The sequence below is a fragment of the Silene latifolia genome, chromosome 1, assembly GCF_048544455.1.
Source record: "Silene latifolia isolate original U9 population chromosome 1, ASM4854445v1, whole genome shotgun sequence".
NCBI classification, from domain to species: Eukaryota; Viridiplantae; Streptophyta; class Magnoliopsida; order Caryophyllales; family Caryophyllaceae; genus Silene; species Silene latifolia.
The window spans coordinates 64,984,977-65,004,421 of record NC_133526.1 but is presented as its reverse complement, the minus strand read 5'-3'; the positions used below and the strand labels follow the sequence as shown (position 1 = coordinate 65,004,421).

The 19,445-nt window shown below is 34.3% G+C and overlaps 1 protein-coding gene across 1 annotated transcript; it reads left to right on the top strand.

Annotated features, from left to right (window-relative positions):
* Positions 1-7,358: 7,358 nt before the first annotated feature.
* LOC141606235 (uncharacterized) lies at positions 7,359-9,548 on the top strand. Its single transcript, XM_074425292.1, has one exon. It carries the CDS (start codon positions 7,860-7,862, stop codon positions 9,357-9,359), a length of 1,500 nt encoding a protein of 499 aa, XP_074281393.1. The 5' UTR covers positions 7,359-7,859; the 3' UTR covers positions 9,360-9,548.
* The last annotated feature ends 9,897 nt before the right edge of the window (positions 9,549-19,445 follow it).

Genomic DNA, 19,445 nt, shown 5'->3' with positions numbered 1-19,445 from the left:
TAAACAGTACAAAAAATGCATGGAAATACGTGCTAAAATAGGCTAAAAAGACTATACATTATGCACGTATCAGACCCAAAAATACAAAATTATGCTATAAACTTCAAATTAAATTATAAAAATTTCAAATAATTTCGAAATTTGAAATTTAAACTCATGAACATTCTGGAAAAATACCATGACACTCATAATGTTCAAAACTTAGGTTAAAAATTTCGAAGATATATCGAGAAAAACAATGTTGCGGTTTATCGGTTTTAACAATTATGACCATAAAAATATGAGAAAAATTATTTTCATCAACTTTTCACTTTTAGATCTGAAATATATGATAAAATGCAATATGTGACGTTTTTCCTTTAGTCATGAAGTATGTTTTAGCATTATTACTAATTATAGTCACTATTTATGTGATTTTTCATCAAAAATTCATAAATTATGCATAAAGACTTCATTATAGCCAAATATTTTACACACATCTTGTAAAATTTCATGTGACAGCATACTAAATTTCCATGACCAGATTCGAAATATAACTCATATTAACTTATTTATCCATTTAAATACGATTTTAACTCATAAAATTCATATTTCGAGCAAAACAACTTATTTTAACATAAAAATGTACAGGCCATCAGTAGATAATATATGTGAAAACATATCCAAAAACCACTGAAAAATTCGAAGTTTAGCTATTCTTCGTCCAAAAAAATGACATTTTTATCTTAAAAATCACATTTTAATGCCAATAATATATAAAATGAACAATAAAATCCATAAATAAACCAAAATATCCTAAATACATTTTAGGATCAGAAACTTTAACATGCAAAGTTATTTTTAGGTTTATCTTCATAAATCCAAATTAATTAGTTTTGTATGTTAATCTTATAACTCGGAAAAACCATAAACCGATTTGTATGCAAACAACCTAAGGCTCTTGATACCGCTTGTTAGGTTTCTTTAAACTCATAGGTATACATATTCATATATGAATTAATTTATTTAGTCAAAAAATAAATGCAAGATCTTATGCATGCAAACTTAATAAAAGGAGATGGAAAAAACGATTTCTCACCATATTATTTTCGGCCATTTGGGCACCAACAAGATCTCCTTCTTGTTAGTTCTTGAGCTTTCCAACAATGGATGAACAAGGTTCAAATTAGAACCTCTCCCAAAAGCATATACCCAAGGAATACTCTTAATAATTAATAATATTATGAACTAGTAATATTATTAATCTAGCTTAAATATTTGACCCAAAATATTGATTTGTTCTCCTCTATTTCTGTTTGGAGGAGAGGATTTTTGTGTGTTTCTCTTTCTCTAAAATTTCACAAGTTGTAGAGAGAATTTGATTTTCTAGCACTAGAAAATATTTAGTAAGGTAATGAATAATTATGGAGGAAAACCCATGGCTTCTCACATACAAAAACCGGTTGGAGGGGGGAGTATTTTAGGCCAATGCATGCAAAAGATGCTCTTCACAAAAGCTTGTAGGGTTGCATGGCTAGACATGAGGCTTAATCATTGTGTTTTCTCTTATTAAATAATCAACACAATTTATCCACTAATACTCCCTCAAATATTTCCGTACATACAAAATAAAATGGAAGGTCCATTTTATTTTGTCATTTGTCAATTGTGGCATATGTGACATGTTACTTGACATGTGAATTTGTAATGTATTTTTAACATATTAAAAATAAACATACTCATAAAATATGTCATACACAAAATCCACTAGTAATTCGTAATCACTTGTACCAAAATGGTTTATCAAATTATAAATTACAACGTCTTGTATTTATAATAAATTATTCATTCAATTTCAATTGTTTCGTAAACAATAATTTTATCTAAGTAATAAAATAATTCGATTACTTAGACCGTATCTCATTTAATCAAATTACAATAAGACACGTTAACTTTACTCACAAAATCATCCGTCAATTTTAAGCAATTTAATTAACTCGTATCGGCATACGATTAATTAAATAATCAATTAAGAGTATTCCCTATAGGCATGACCTAAGGGGATCAACTGATCACCACCGTCGCACGACAGTAATGTCAAACTCTAGTCAGCCAATCATTACCGATATGTGTGGACCAGTTGACTGTAAAATATTACATCCCACGTGTATTCTTAAAATGAGTTTTAAACATGTGATCATCATGATCGACAGTTGTGATCGCATTATTGTCGGAGGACACTTATTCCAACAGTCATAATACGAAAAAAACGTAAATATTAACATTTACTTAGCATTTGACAGAGAAAAATTTCCACAATGACAATATTAGAAATAAACAACTTCAACGATGGCATGAAATAGTTTTAACTCTAACTTTTTATAACGTACCAAAAGTGTATGAATAGATTACCAATAATATTCACATAAGATTAAAAAAATTTGAACTACCATTTAAAAATATTAAATGAGTCGCATATCGATTTTGTCAAATGAGCCAAAAAAATAAATACAAATGAACAAAGTCAAGAATTAAGATTTTAAGCGGGACTAATAATCCAAGAACTAGCTAACTATGAATAAATCAGTGTACGATAAATATATAGAAAAATTGTGAGAACTATATATAATCTACTATTATATCACCGAATTTCTTCAAATTGGTTTCAAATTCATTTCAAATCCATAGTAGACAAACGTTAAAAATGCATTGAACTGCCAAATATACAAAAATTATGCGGCTATATCCATTTTTACTTTCTAAATTTCAATTCGTCTATGTGTTTTTATTCGCTTAATTATTTACCGTGGATTGCGTACGGGTGGTTATTAGACATATTACTTTGTCATGTACTGATTGTATATTTAAAAGTGCAATAGTTTCTATAGTAACTTTTCATAGTTTTTTTTTTTTGAAATTTTTTTATTTTGATCCCTGAGGTTTAGGTTAGTTCTACTTTAGTGCCCTGAGGTTTGCATAATTGCACTTTGGTTTTCCGGGATTTTGACTACTTTCCACTTTGGTAACCTGATTTTTGAATAAAATTTTATGTTGGTGAACTAAAACATCTAAAAGTCAATTTTTATCTTAATTACATTTTTAGTCAAATAAAGTGCAAACTGGATATTAAACTGCATACAAAATAGTATAATCAACATAATATTGCAAAAAAAAAAGACCTTTATGTTCAAAATATTTTTTTAGTACTCCATCTATTCATCTTTTATCTTCCCATTTTAATATAATATTTCCCACATATATTAGAGAAGTGGGAACATAAAAGATGAATGAAGTGTATAAAATACAAAGAGCATCTCTAATGGTTATAAAAATGCACCTGCTTGCAATTTTGTAAAAATTTCAAGTACGTTGCTCACCATTGGAGACGGAAAATTATGACCCGCTTGAAAGTTACACATACTCTACCAAGCTACATGCTTGATTTTTGTTGCTTTGGTTTTATTGGTAGATTAATGTGAAGTGGGCCTATTCAAACTATAAGGTATAGTAGCTTATCATTTGGAGAACATGTAGCTTGAGAGCAATATTGTTTAAAATAACTATATGGCATATCAAGCTGCAATATAATGTAGCTTACCATTAAAGATGTTCATGTATAGGTCACTAAAGTGGTAAGTAGTCAAAACCTCAAGGCACCAAAGTGGAATTCTGCAAATCTCAAGGCACTAAAGTGAAATTAGGCTAAATCTCAGGACAGCAAAGTGGAAATAGTCTTTTTTTTGTTAATGGTTAACTATTAGGTATCCCACATGGGTTTAGTTGAATATAAAGTACTCCTTAGTGTAATAAATTAGGTCAAACTCATATATATTAGTTAAGAAGTGAAACGATTGTACATATATATTTAGTAATTTGAAGCCATTTTGCAACAGGAGTTGAAATATGGGCATGTCATTTTTGTGATCAATTAAAGGGAAAATGCTAATGACAATCCAAGAAAGAAATTACTTAAGCAAAGAACATCAAAACATAGCATTTCTGTTTTGATTTCAGAATTATGGTCATTTTGTTTGCTCCATATCTTGAGTTTTACTTGGCCAAAAAATATGTTCTTTATATTTATAAAATCTTGAGAATGTCATCTTTCTCATGGAATTAGAATGGTCAAGTTTCACCGATTATTTTTTGCCCAGCAAGCTCTCAAAGACTGGCACGATTTCTTGTTTCAGTTGCAGCAGGTCTGACCTGTCAGTACTAAACAGATCATACCTCCCAAACCAGTAAACATCTTGGGGTAATTCTTTCTAGAGGTGGTAGCTAACACAATTAGCTTTCATTTGGTATATGGCTCACACATTTGGTTCGACATGAGCAGAGAGATATTAAGCCTCAAAGTCCCTATTGGAACATAGCATGTTGCCGAACTTTAAGTTCTGACCTGCTGTCACTCAAAGCTTCTTATCTCAAGTATAGATCATTATTGTGACCTTGTGGGTGATTCTTGTTGGACGTAAAAGCTAAAATACGTAGCTTTAAAATGGTATAGGTTGGACAAGATAAATCAAAGGGGTCAGGAAGTTATGAGACCTGCAAAATGACATTAGTTGCTGAAATGCTGCATCACAAGGGGAACTTGAAACTTATACAAATGCAGGGATCTTATTGTCTTTACCATGAACCCATACTTTTCAAATTGATGTCCAATGTTCCCATCTTGATCCTCAAGCCATGAAAAGTAAAATTAATTACCTGCAACTAAGAAATGCCAAGGCAAATGTCTCATTCCAAGTGAGGGCACATGTAGAAGTAGTCCTATTTTGTCCTTATCCTTCACCTAACTGGCAGCAGCTACAAACCTGACTTGGGCACCATTTAAGCACGTCCAAGAGCTTCAATTTTTACATGGAAGTCACCTAACACATTTTGTAACACCCCAAGAATTGAGAGTAATGTTGTCCCACATCGGGAAATTATGGAGCTTGTGATATGTTTATAAGAGATTCTACCCACCACTCTAGTAACAAGGCCTTGTAATTTTGGGCTTAAGTGAGGACAAATAATGGCCCAAAGGTACACATCCTATCTTATTGGGACAGTGTTACGATGGTGGTGAGTCGGGTTGTTATAAATTGTATCAGAGCGACCCTGAGACCGTGTGGTGAGCCTGTGGTCGGGAGTACCCGGGTCATCCACCTAGCGGGGGAGGATTCTGGGCTTGGTTGCGGTCAAGTAGAGGCACAACGAGGACGTCGTGTTCTTAAGTGGGGGAGTTTGTAACACCCCAAGAATTGAGAGTAATGTTGTCCCACATCAGGAAATTACGGAGCTTGTGATATACTTATAAGAGATTCTACCCACCACTCTAGTAACAAGACCTTGTATTTTTGGGCTTAAGTGAGGACAAATAATGGCCCAAAGGTACACATGTCATCTTATTGGGACTGTGTTACGACGGTGGTGAGTCGGGTTGTTATACATTCTCCTACACATAAGGCCAAATGAAGGGCTGACAACAACCAATCACCTTATACCTTGATCTCCAAGCATTGATTTTCAGCTCTAGTTCTGTTAAGGCATTGTACTCGTTTACTCTCAACCTTTAGATGGGTTATTTAGAACTATTAGCTGGCGCTTATCTAGCCATAGATTTTATGCTTTGCTTGCCTATATTAAGCCTTCCTTCCCATTGTAAGAAGAGACTTTGAATATATGAAAAACACTTTGCTTGTGCAAACTTCATTCCTTCGTGGATTGCTTACTTCCTTTGTGGAGTCCCTTAATCTCGACCTTTGTGGCGTGATTAAGAAGACGAGTTAAGCTTACCTTTGTGGATGCTTATGCTTTTTACTATATTTACATTTTGCTGCATTTTATTTTGTTTATATACAACCAAAAAATCGTCTCACAAAAACAAACACTTCTTTCTGTTTTTGCCCTCCATTTGATTACTATTAATTTCAGAACTTGTTGTTCTCATTACTCTTGTGTTTAAACCTCTCAAATCATCATAAGCCCATAAATATATATGCTGCACATTTTCTTAAAATTGAAACTCTTTTCTGAAAATTTGTTCATTAATATTATTATAAATAAAGAGTTGAATAAAAATGTAAGATAATGAGACTTAATTTTGTTAATAGCTAACATTTCAAATCAACAAAAATGAGTTATAATTTTAATAGAATTAATCTAAAACTAATCGAGTTTAAGAGTAGCATCCTAATATCCTACTCCCTCTTATCCACACAAAACTTCTAATTTGTTTTTGGAGGTCAAACTATGAAAAGTTTGACCGTTAATTCACTCAAAAATATATCTCACATCTAAAAACTTTGATTTCGTATTATATATTTCACAGGAAGTTCATAGGCAACAACCAGTCTTAATGGTAGATGTTGTAAGTTAATCTAATATGTGAATCTTATAAAACCAGCCTCAGTTATCACGTGTTCATTTTATGGAATTAAACCACATTATTAGGAATGACGTTTTAAATTAACTAAAATCGGTGGTGCGTACAACAATAAAAACAGGTAATTACATAATACAACTGTGTCTTCGGATGCTATACAACTGATATAATTAATACTAAAAAAAGTAACTTTTATGTTAAAGGGACTGATGATCCATCAACAATAAACTAAATCAACCCAAAAAATTTATGTGTTCCGATTTTCAACATAGTTGGACTTTTTTTTATGAACTTAGTTGATTTCTATTACCAAACCATGACAATGTAAACCAACGTTTAAATTCTTAGAACATTTAACATGCATATTGTTAAAGATAATTCTAATGGTAGCCTCATGCATTCTATGTAATAAAATCACATATATTTTTGTACTGTTGTTTAGAGACTATTAATTTTTATTGGAATTCAATATTAATTTGAATTTACGAGAAGTATATAAAGAGCAAAACACTCTCTTATTAATTGGGAGATAGTCAAGGTAAACTTATGCTATAAGAGGTCTAGCATTTTCTCTACACACTAAATATAGATAATTATGATACCTGTTGCTTTACATAATACCACTTAATTAGTTTTACGTAGTTATTATAGGTTAAAATAATTTGCAAAACTCATAAAGGCTTGTCTCAGTTATTAAGGGTGGTTCATTTGGTGAGCTGCACTATGTTAATGGAGATAACTATTGTATTTAATTAAAACCAGTGATATCTATCACAATAATGGAGAAACTAATTACAAACTCTTGCTATGTTACTTATGTTTTACAACTGAAATAATAACTACTAAATGGCAAAACTTCTACTAAAAGCACAAATAATTTATTGATGATCAACTACACCAACCATAAACTTTTATTTATCAATGATTTAAACATAATTGAACTTTTCTTTTATCAATTATAGAATATATTTAATGGGAGTCTCATACATAACACATGCTCAACTTTGAAAACTATTGTGTGACGCGTCATTACCCAACTTTCCGGCCTCTATTCTCCCTCTTTCTACATTCTTTCCTTCCTTCCTTACCATCCCTCATCATATTCTCCACTCCCACTTTATCACACCTTCACACACCTAAACACTCCCACTTTCTTCCACATCCCTTCTCACTTTACCCAAATAATCAAAACTAATCCCAAACAAATCTTGGATTTATATCATCAATCATCAATCATCGTATAATTCGTGATTGATATGTTTAACAAAACTCCTTAGCGTATAATTCCCCGTATATTTATTCACACAATGCTTTCCCGATTTACCCCTGAATTCCCCGTATATTTACAATACTACTACCCTTCCTCCCGCCCTTCTCTCGTCGGCGCTAACCACACCTCCGCTCGCTTCTGCGCCAAGTAGTCGTCTTTCTATCTCCTCTAATTTCCCCAACCCTAATTCCCCAATTTTTTCAATTTTTCTGACTTTGATTTTGATTGATTGAGAACATGAAGAAGCACATGCATGCACATAGCTCAGAGGTTTCGCCATTAATGGAGGTCGCTAAACCAAGCATCTTTAGGAACGTTATGGTCAAGGCGTTAGTATTCTGCGTCTTCGTTATTTGCTTTCGATTCGCTTACGTTGTCACTATCCGTGGCGAATCCTGTGATGTCGGCGATTTCTGTTTCTTCTCCTTTCCTCAAACCCTAACTCTCTCCTCCGCCGTCACAACCACCGCAACAACCGCCGTGATCTCGGAAGATGATCGATTTTATGCTTCGATTTTCGGCGATCTTGTGTCGGAGGGGTTTCTCTCTCCTAATTCGCACGCGCTCTCGGTGCTTGACGCGGCAGCAACGACGGCGGAGGTGCGCGCGTTGAAGCTCGTCGGAGTGGAGAACGCGGTCGGGATTGCAAAGAAGGCGGCGAAGCCGCTTGTGGTTGGGGTGAAGAACAGTACTTTGTTTCCTTTCAAAAGCGAGGTTTTCGACTTCGTATTTTCTGGTAATAGCGATTTGGTGGCGAAGTTTTCATCGGAGATTGGACGGGTTTTGAAGCCGGAAGGTTATTTGGTGGTTCATACTAAATCGAATGATACGTACAGTTTGCATTCTTTGATTGCTTTGTTTGATTCATGCACATTTATTAAATTCCGTGAAATTGATGGTAATGATATTGATAATAGTGGTTATATACGTGAGATTGTGATGAAGAAAGAATATAATGGTGGTGGTGGTGTAAATAATATGAGAAATTGTGAGGTTGTTCCTGGGTATAAGCAAGAGATAGTTCGGAAAGCCGAAAATTTGATCAAGGAGGAGCCTTTAAAACCATGGATTACATTGAAGAGGAACATACAGAATATCAAATATTTGCCTAATATGGTGGATATTAGTTTTAAGTCTAGATATGTATATGTAGATGTAGGAGCTAGGAGTTACGGTTCGAGCATTGGGAGTTGGTTTCGAAAGCAGTATCCTAAACAAAACAAGACTTTTGAGGTGTATGCTATTGAGGCTGATAAGTCTTTCTACAAGGAGTATGAGGCTAAAAAGAAGCAGGTCAAATTGTTGCCTTATGCGGCGTGGGTCAGGAATGAGACCTTGTTTTTCGAGGTTAATCATGACCCGGGGGATGATCTTCAGGAAAAAGGGTCTTCTGGGCGAGGAATGGGAAGGATTAAGCCTGTTCAATCGGATAATGATGGTGTTGATAAAATTCAGGGTTTTGATTTTGCTGAGTGGTTGAAGACAACTGTGACTGAGAAGGACTATGTGGTGATGAAGATGGATGTGGAAGGAACAGAGTTTGATCTCATCCCGAGGTTGATTAAAACGGGAGCTATTTGCTTGATTGACGAGATTTTTCTCGAGTGCCATTATAATCGATGGCAGAGGTGTTGTCCTGGTCAGAGAAGTCCAAAGTATGAGAAGACATATGGGCAGTGCTTGAACCTGTTTACCTCCCTCAGAGAACGCGGAGTTCTTGTTCATCAATGGTGGTGATTGGTAACATATCATCTTCAATGCTCATGCCACTCCTGTTATAAATTACTAAAATGCATGCTTGTTTACAATCAATGGTGTTTCTAGTTTCTTGAGTACAATCAGTTATAGCTGTTCTCATTCCCCACAAACATTACCTGCAAATGAAAATTTTACATCTTTTCGATATGGTATTTCTTTGATTCTTTCTATTCATGTATGTGAATGTTGTTCGTTGTTATTTCCTGTGTAAATGTTATGTTGGTTATGCCTTCTGTGTTTAAGATGTGAGAATCTCCAGGAGCTAATATGAGTTAAAAGGCTGGTTTCGGATTGCGTAAGATACCGGCCGTCTTCTTAGTCTGCAAGTTGAAAGAGTAGCTGGTTGGGGCCATGGAATGTTGGGCAATGTAGTTTACAATGTAATATTTAATGCTTGCTTACTACTACATTTTAGCACCTAATGATTATGACAGGTTTGTATTAGTGCATTTAAGACCTTATGACTAATTAGCTGTCAGTGAAATGGAAAGCCCTTGGAGGGCCCCTAAAAGTCGAGACTAAGTTTTATGTTCACTTTATTGTGAAACTTTAGATATTCTTGTAGGAAAATGATCATCGTATCCAATGTCGATCTGATGGAGCCGTTAGTTTTGTTAGTCTAGATTGAGTTTATTTGGGAAATGAGTAATGCAATTTTATGCAATAAGGGGTAACTGTGAAAAAAGAAAAATCGAAACTTAACCAATAAATGTATATTTTTCCTGCTTTGAGAGTGGGTGGCAGCTCTCTTTAGCTCCTTTCACTTCTCTGAACTAGGTTCAAGCCTGATTTGGTAACTGGTTTGATCTTGAGTCGTCGTGCTATAAAATGAAGCTGATATGGTCTCATTGTAGCTCTTTGTGATCTTGTGGCTCAATGTTGGTAGCATGTTATTTTTCCGTTTGTGGCATTATAGCCTTGTTTTGTTTTGTTTTGTTTTGGTATGATTCAGCAATCCAAACCCATGTTGAAAGCCGGTGGCTTTAACTTACCTCATTCATTCGAAAGGATGAGATAGGTTGGTCCTATCCCAGAGGATCAATCTAGTTTTTGTGTAGCCTAGTAGGAAACTGGGAATTGGCTGTTTTTTCTTTTCTTTTTTTTTTGAGGGAATTGGTTGTAGAAGTTGAGTCACAGATATTGTGAAGCAAGCTTATGCTGGTTTCATGTGAACACGTGACAGCTCTGACTAATGAGTTAATGGACTGGACCATTATTTATGCATACATTGTAAATCACAGGGTGTCAGCATAATATGCGATAATTTTTGAAAACAGTATGACTGTATTGCGGAAATTGATTGCAAATTGTGTATGCTACCAGCCCACCATAATAGAGTAACTTTATAAAGAAGGAATTCAATTCACAAATCAATCACACTTGTTTTTCTAAAGCATCTATGACACTTTGTGGAGTTGACTTGAGTGCAATAGATGCGTGATTGGTGCTGCTTGCTTATGCTTTTCGTGTTTTAATCCCTTTTCTTTGGTTTTTTTTCTTTAAAGCTTTCACATTTAGTACTCCATTTTGTTGCGTGATGCCCGCAATAGTTTTGGGCAACTTGGGTGGTTGCTTCATCCTTGTTATTTAAACTGAAATCTATCATTAATTTGTACTCCAGACGAAAAAAAAAAAAAAAATCTCAGTTTGTTGATCTTGTAATATGACCCATGTCTTGCTTGTTTGAGAGAGAGGACAATATCTTTAAACGCATCGTGTTTTGGCCTCGAGCTTCCATTTTCATACCTTCCATGTGTCACAATTTTATTAGTTACAACATTTAAAACCATCGTGTTTTGGCCTCGAGCTTCCATTTTCATACCTTCTAATTGTGACCCACCAATTGACCCTCCATGTGTCACAATTTTATTAGTTACAACATTTAAAACCAAAAAAAAAAATTAAAAACTAAATAAAGTGGAAGTAAGAGAGGTTTTGGTGGGGGTAGTGAATATGGTAAATGATTGGAAATGGTGGAAAGTGGAAAAATGATTGAGTTGGTGACCTAGGTCGTGACCTTTTGCTTGGAAGGTGAAAATGAGTCAAGATTAATAAGGTGTGATTAAGAGGAAAAATTCCGATTAACCCGATTAAGTCGACCTTTTACTTGGGGATGGTCTTAGAACCAAGTACAGGAAAAGTTTTGTTGTATACTCGTTTTGGCTTCTCCGCGACTCATGAAGTCATGAGTTACCTTACTAAGGAGTATAAATTAAAGCGTTAGCCTTGTTCCCTCGTTCGAAAGAATATAATTGGCCGATCTTCTTTTTCAATGGAAAAAAAATTCTCCCTCCTATTCTAAATAATCTTCCCTCTTTCCTTTTTCATCTATTTACAATACCTCACCCCACAACACTACCCCCCACAATACCATACTTTATTTTATTTTAATCACCTGATTCACCCCACCCCACAAAAATACTTATTTTAATCACCTCACCCCACAATAATACCCCACAATACCTTCTCTCTTTTCAATTATCTCACCTTACCACAATATTTTAACTTATTTAATTTACACCCTTAATTCCGATGTCACCTATGAATAGGGAGAGATTCAGAATAGAAGGGAGTACATAATGCTTGTCAAGGTTTATGGTGAAACTTGGCATACAAAATTTACCGAATCCTTTTTTTTTGTGCTAACAAAATTTTCGAATCATTATTACTCCCTCCATTCAACAATTATCACCCCATTTCTCTAATAAATAAGAGGAGTATTATATTGAAGTGGGGTGATAAAAGTTGAATGAAGGGAGTAGTAGCTAATGCTAGATCCGCCCCGGATCCTTAAGAAACACGCTTCCCCTTTGGCCATACAAGTGGGAAAAAGCATGGTGCGTGGTCCTCCCGACTTATTTTTACTCCCAATTTATCAGAAATATGTGAAAGAATTCTCTCAACCAGCGGGAATAACTAGCCAATATTACCTTTCATCTATGATGACCGTCTCTCTCAAGACATTGTGTTCAACAAGATAGCTCACAATTTAGCAAAAGCTATTACTTTGTAATCTATTTATTTTGCCAAAAAAACAAACAAACAGTGAAACATGTAGTTGGTCTGCAGGGGCGATTCTAGGATTCGATAGATGGGGGTGCGTAAAAACTTTTTACAACGAAAAATCGAGTTATACATTAAAAAATCTTATTTAATTGAGTAAAATGTATGGTGAAAGAACATTAAAATAATTTGCTCAATTGGAGGATTGAACCCTTGACCATTAAGGTGAGAAAACATATCACAAACCACTAGACCAACATAATTTATATGCTCTTTTACAAATCAAATTTGTATTTATTTTGGTGCGGGTGAACCCCCTGCACCCCCGTCATAACCGCCCCTGTTGGTCTGTTAACTGAATTCCCTAGTTATAAAAAAAGTAAATTATCAATTACACCCACACTTAATCCACTTTTTTAAACTAACTCTCACGTCAATTTTTTTTAATAATTTACCCCCAAATTATTTGCTCGTTATATTTTGCACCCAACACCATTTTCAGGCAAAAAAAATAGAGAATTGACGATTTTGCTCCAGCGTCTTGCCTTCTCTTTCTCTATACAACTTTGTATACCAGCAATTCATCATTTCCAAACGACTTCAGGCTTCTTGCTTTCTCTTTCTCTATACAACTTTCTCTAATCAAAGTTGATTATACCATAAACCTCATTTTAGCATTATTATTCTCTTCTTTCCCCCTCATTTTATGGGGTTTTTCACCTAATTTCCCCCCAAAATTTCCCTCAAACATTTTCCCCAAATCCATAATCAAGCAATTGATGAAGATGAAGAAACCAATCGAAACCCTAATTGAACCATTCATCCCCCTTAAACTAAAAGAATAAGAAAACTGAAAATTTTCCCGCCTAAATGCTTTTAACTAGAAATTGGGCCTAACTTTATCTATATATGTATTGGACCTAATATATGGTATTTATGTGTCAAAGTATCTTATCAAACACCGCAACTTCTATAGTTGGGCCAAATTTATTTCATTCATTATTATCTCATTAGTCAAATATATGTATTTTAAATGTCGTAAATTTTCTATTTAAAACAAATGTAGATTTTACTCATATTATTAAAATCACTGTGTGCTTTTCACTTTTTTATTCATTAAATTTTTTACTCCGTTTAAATTGTTACTCTGTATATTGTAACAAAAATTACAAAAATAGTTATATGCTTCAAATGCGTAAAAATAAGCATAAGTTTTTGTAATTAAACTAACAATCTTCTTTTTTTAATCATAAACTTATTCCGAGTAAAAATGTAAAATTCGTTCTATTTTAATTCTTAGTATTTTTACACATGAACAATTGTAGATAATTACAAATAAAATTCAAAGTTTATTTATATATTATTATTATTATTAGCTCTAATTGTTAAGTTCTCTACCCATGACATCTAAAATACCGTGCTTTAGCACGGGCTCTGTACTAGTTAATTAAAGAACAATTAATCATGATATTGATAACGTACAACCAATTTACTGTAACACCTGATTGACGAGGAGACTTGAAACCCAAACCAAGCTTTTAAAGAACCTATTTCCTCCCTTTGCAGACCTCTTTCCTTTACCTGTTTTACCAACAACATTTTCAGACGAGCCAAGACAGTGAGTTAGCACTAAATTGAACAAATGGGTTTGTTGACGTCGGTTGGGGGATTTCAGACGGAGCTATAGAAGAGAATGAAAGAGATGGGAAAGAGGGGAACAACCTACTTAATAAAAGAACAAGGGCAAAATCATCATATTTAAACAAAAAATTTGAATTTTGACAGAAAATTGACGTGAAAATGGTATTGGGTGCAAAATGTAACCTGAGCAAATAATTTGGGGGAAATTATTAAAAAAATTTAACGTGGGAGTTAGTTTAAAAAAGTGGATTAAGCGTGGATGTAATTAATAATTTACTCCTATAAAAAAGCACATATTAATAAATTGTAAACTCTTATGCCTGGATACTAGTTGATTCTTGGAAAACATGAAAAATAAACTATACTCTTTTCGTTAAAAAGAAAAATTGTTTGTTGTGCTTCCCTTTATTCGTATAACTAAAAAGTCAAGGTTGTCGAGGTTCAAATTGTTAAGAGAGTAGAAGGGAAAGCGATGATTTCATTGATTTGTGAATATCGGCTTATATAGTTACAATGTATATGTGAACGTAATCGCTAAAATATCGCATAAAATAACAACCGAATATAAAATCTTTGACTTATGGAATATCGTATATCGAATAATATACGATATTCCTAATACCCCCCTCAAGCTGGAGCATGGAGATCAAGAATGCCCAGCTTGCGAAGAAGAGGCTGAAAACGAGGAGCTCCCAACGCTTTAGTGAAGATATCGGCCAATTGAGCCGTTGTCGAGACATGAGACACAGCGATTAAGCCACCGAGAATAGCATTGCGGACAAAGTGACAGTCAATTTCTATATGCTTTGTCCGTTCATGAAACACGGGATTGTGAGCGAGGTCGATAGCAGACTTACTATCACTGAACATTGTAATAGGCAAAGGGACCGAGACACCCAAATCAAGCAATAGACCCTGCAACCATTTTAATTCACAGAGAGTATTTGCCATAGAGCGATATTCTGCTTCGGCGGACGAAAGGGAAACAGTAGTTTGTTGTTTCGTTTTCCACGAGACAGGTGAATCACCCAGAAAAATTAACCAACCTGTCACGGACCTGCGAGTGGAGGGACACCCACCCAATCAGAATCGCACCAGCTTGTAAGAGAGATAGTACTATCGGCGCGCAAAAGAATGCCTTGTCCCGGGCTGCCCTTAAGATAGCGAACTACTCGTAGGGCTGCTTTCATATGCTCTTGTCGAGGTTGATGGAGGAAACGAGATAGTATATGAACCGCATAAGTCACATCGGGGCGGGTGACAGAGAGATAGACAAGACGCCCAACTAGTCGCCTATAGGACTCAATGTCGTGGAGGAAGGGACCAGTGGCGGTACCAAGGGCGTGATTCTGTTCGATTGGTGTTGCCGCGGGCTTACAGCCCAACAATCCGACCTCCGACACAATATCAAGAACATATTTTCGTTGATTGACATAAATCCCTTCGGCATTACGTGCAATTTCAAGGCCAAGGAAATATTTTAGAGGACCAATGAAGAGTCTATTGATCCAAAATACTCAAGAGGGGGGGGGTGAATTGAGGATTTAAAACTTTTTAAAGCTTTTTCGATTATGCGTATGTAATTGATTATTTAAAGTTTATTGATTAAACTTTAACTAATCAACTAATGAAGGTAAACGAAATAAACGAAGCAAACGAAAGAACGATGACACACACGGTTTTTGAAGTGGTTTAGTTTCACAAGTCGAAACCTACGTCCACTATTCTCGATTAATAAATTTAGTACCTTTCTACGGATTACAAATTTACTAACCCAACTCGTACAACTAACTCTAGCTGTAACTCAATGAGTACCGTTAAATACTCGAGTGACTAACTTACGCTAATAAGAAAGCACTAATGATTCTAACAAAGGTTCACGTTAATGAACAAGTTAAGAAATCAACTAAGCACTATTATCTTATAACGATAAAATAAGAACAAGTATGCGAGTTTTAAAACACACGACCTTTCAAAATAACAAAACGGTTTTTCTTTGAAAACACACGGTTTGCTTTGTAAAGATGAAATCAATTTTTATGCATAAGGTCTCTATTTTAGATGTTGTAAATAACAAAGTATTTATAGGGAAGGAAGGAGTAGGCTACACGGTTTTACACAAACCCTAATAGCCGAAATAATAAGATATAAAAACAAATCATATCTTCTTATTATCTCTTTCCTAAAAGCCTTAAAAGATAATAAAGAATATTCTAAAAGATAGAATATGATCTATTCAAATATTATCTTTACTATAAATTCTAAGATCATGATAAGATTTCCTAAAACAAGAATATCTTTTATCATAAACAAATATATTAAGTAAGATATATAAGATATGTAAAGATATTATTATAGAATAAAATCTTTACCTAATATACCCTAGGTAACACGAGATGTCACGGCTCATATGCCTCGTGACTCGTGCAAACCCTAGCCTGAACATATGATTTAGAATTTAGGTTTTAAGAGAGGCTATGTTGAAACCCTAATTAGTAGCAAAGTCCAACTCATAAGTTGATCCATTACGACTACTAATTAACGTCCAATACAAAGCCGAACTCCTCACTAAACCGGGCTATATTATATAAATACTTTTATTAAAACATTTAAAATAAACTTTAAACAATTATAAAACAATTTTCGAAACAATTACAAGTCGTGTGTAAAAACTTAGCATCTCAATGTTATAGTAGGGGAGCTATAATATTGAGCTATTTTACTAGTAATGTTATAGCTGCAAAGCTATAACTTTACCAAATCAAGAAACTCATTCTTGATTAACATTACGAGATAATCACCTATACTATTCTAATCTTCAAGAAGATCTTCGAGTATAGGCTACGTCATCATCCAAGCTTGATTAATCTTTTAGACGAACTTCGTCTTCATATAATTCTTGAATGAATCTTTGAACCGTTTGATCTTTGAACGAAGGCTTGAACTTAACACGCAATTATCACAATCTTCTTTGTTGCTTGTTTGTAATGAATTAAGTCTAAAACACTTGACAAACGATTACACGCAACAAGTATATAAAATATAAAACACCTTGACATCATCAAAACATAAACATATAAGCTATATGATCCAACAAATTCCCCCTTTTTGATGATGGCAAGTCTCCTAAAATTGTGACTAAGTATGTAGTTCCCCCTCAATATAACACCGTCATCTTAATAATAAAGATCAACGCAAGATCAAAACGATTTATCAAAAACCGATACTTTAAGGACTTTAAGAGACAATTGGTCTTGACAAGGAGCAAGCTTAGGTAGATGCTTACTATAGACGTTCTTTCCCCCTCTTGACATCATCGAAAAGCTAAGAACAAATCAAAAATGACTAGAATAATATAAGACGAGACAAGAGATAAAACGTCATAAGAAATAAAAATAACACGCAAAACTATAAGCATCCAAAAGATAAGTAACATACAAACTTAGGAATTAAACATGTTTAAGCCAAAATGGGCCGAATGAACACATGTCTAAGGAAACACTTGGGCCATAACCTCAAGTGTATTGCCAAAATGGGCCGAATGAGAATGTTTAAACACACCAAGAGAAAATAAAATAAAAGCTAAATAAGGTAAAGGTTAGATATGGTAAGACGAGAGGAAATCAAATGTTACGGGTGTTATACGGGTTCACGTAGTCGGGCCTAGTACGATGCTCTAAGGCATCAAGACGGTCAAACGAGCTCCGAACCAGCTGAGAAAGAGTACCAACGCTCCTTTCAAAGTTAAGCACTTTCAAGGAGAGAGATTTTGTGGCCTCCAATGTGAGCGCTTGATCACTCGCCATGGCTTTCCCGTGCATAACCAACGCTCCACCTTGACTTGTAAGGAAAGTGAGACGATCACCGTGTGGGAACACTTCCCCACGAATTGCCTTCAACTCCCTCTCAAAACCCGCTAACCTTTTGTCCACTTCCTCCATCCAAGAGTACACCCGATTAGCTGTTGGGAAATGTGTCCTCAACAATAGTGCGATCACATGATTTAAATATCATTATTAAATCTCATATAAAGAATACGTAAGGGATGATTCAATTATATAGTCAACTGTTCAACATAAATCGGTAACGATTGGCTTGCTAGAGTTTGACGTTACTGTCGTGGGACGGTGGTGGTCAGTTGATCCCTTAAGGTCACACCTAAAGGATGATGCCCTTATCCGTAAAGTTGATTAATTGTATGACGATACAAGCTGATCAATTCCTTAAAATTGAACAATTCAATTTGTGAGAGAGAATAATCATCTTATTGTAATGGGATTAAATGAGATTTATTTTAGTAATAAAATGCTTTGTTACTAAAATTATTTATTGTTTGAGAAACAATAGAGATAAGAATGAATGGTTAATTATAATTACAAGATGTTGTGAATTATAATTATATGACCCATTTTATTTATGTGATCAAGTATCACTAGTCAATTTGTTGTATGTAATTTAATTAATTCATGAAATGATATTTATGTGATAAATATGCATTAAATTAATTAATAATATGTATCATACTACATGTGACATATTGTGTGACAATTGACAAATTGACAAAATAAAATGGTAGTCCATTTTATATAGATGGATCGAAATAAGAGTGTAAAGGGTGTTAGTGGGTGAATTATTTTATGAGATAAAATAAGCTAATGATAACTAACCTACACCTAGCCTTACAAGCCTAAGGTATAGAAAAGAACAAAAGAAAAGTGAAGGACCATATATTGGTCCCTCTCCTCACCAAAAACCGTGTGGCCTCTCTTACTTGATGAGAGCTTTTGTTCTTTTATTTTGCTATCACACTCAACCATTCAATATACATGCAAAAACTCTCTCTTTTGTTCATCTTTCTCCTAAATTAGAGAAATTATGATCTAAATTGTTCAAATCAAATTACTAATATTATTAATGTAATATATGAGTATTAGTAATCAATTTTAAGGTAAACTACTAAACTAATATCTAGCTAATATTATTTAGTGGGGATAAGGGTTAGTCTTGGGTGCAATCAAGAGGAGGTTTTCTACTTTGAAAACTTGGGTTATGAATGTTCATCCAATATTGGAAAGCTCAAGAACTAACAAGAAGGAGATCTTGTTGGTGCCCATTTGACCGAAATTTAAATGGTGAGAAATTGATTTTCTTATCTCTTCCTATTTAGTTTGCATGCATAAGATTTGTATTTAATTTTATGACTAAATTAAATGTAACATATACGAATATGTTAAGTAATGAGATATAGATTTCTAACATTAGCATCCAAGCCCGAGTCTAAAGACCGAGATGGTCCAACCCGTGACAACACCGTTGCCAAATTAGTTGAATGCTCTTCAAATTTCTCCATTAAACCACTCATAAAACCCTCCAATTTTGACTCCATAGCTCCTAAACCCGAATCTCCCGGGGTTTTCTCAA

What these genes read in the sequence shown, in the direction of transcription:
- LOC141606235 (XM_074425292.1), top strand. Translation starts at nt 7,860, where the DNA reads ATGAAGAAGCACATGCATGCACATAGCTCAGAGGTTTCGCCATTAATG.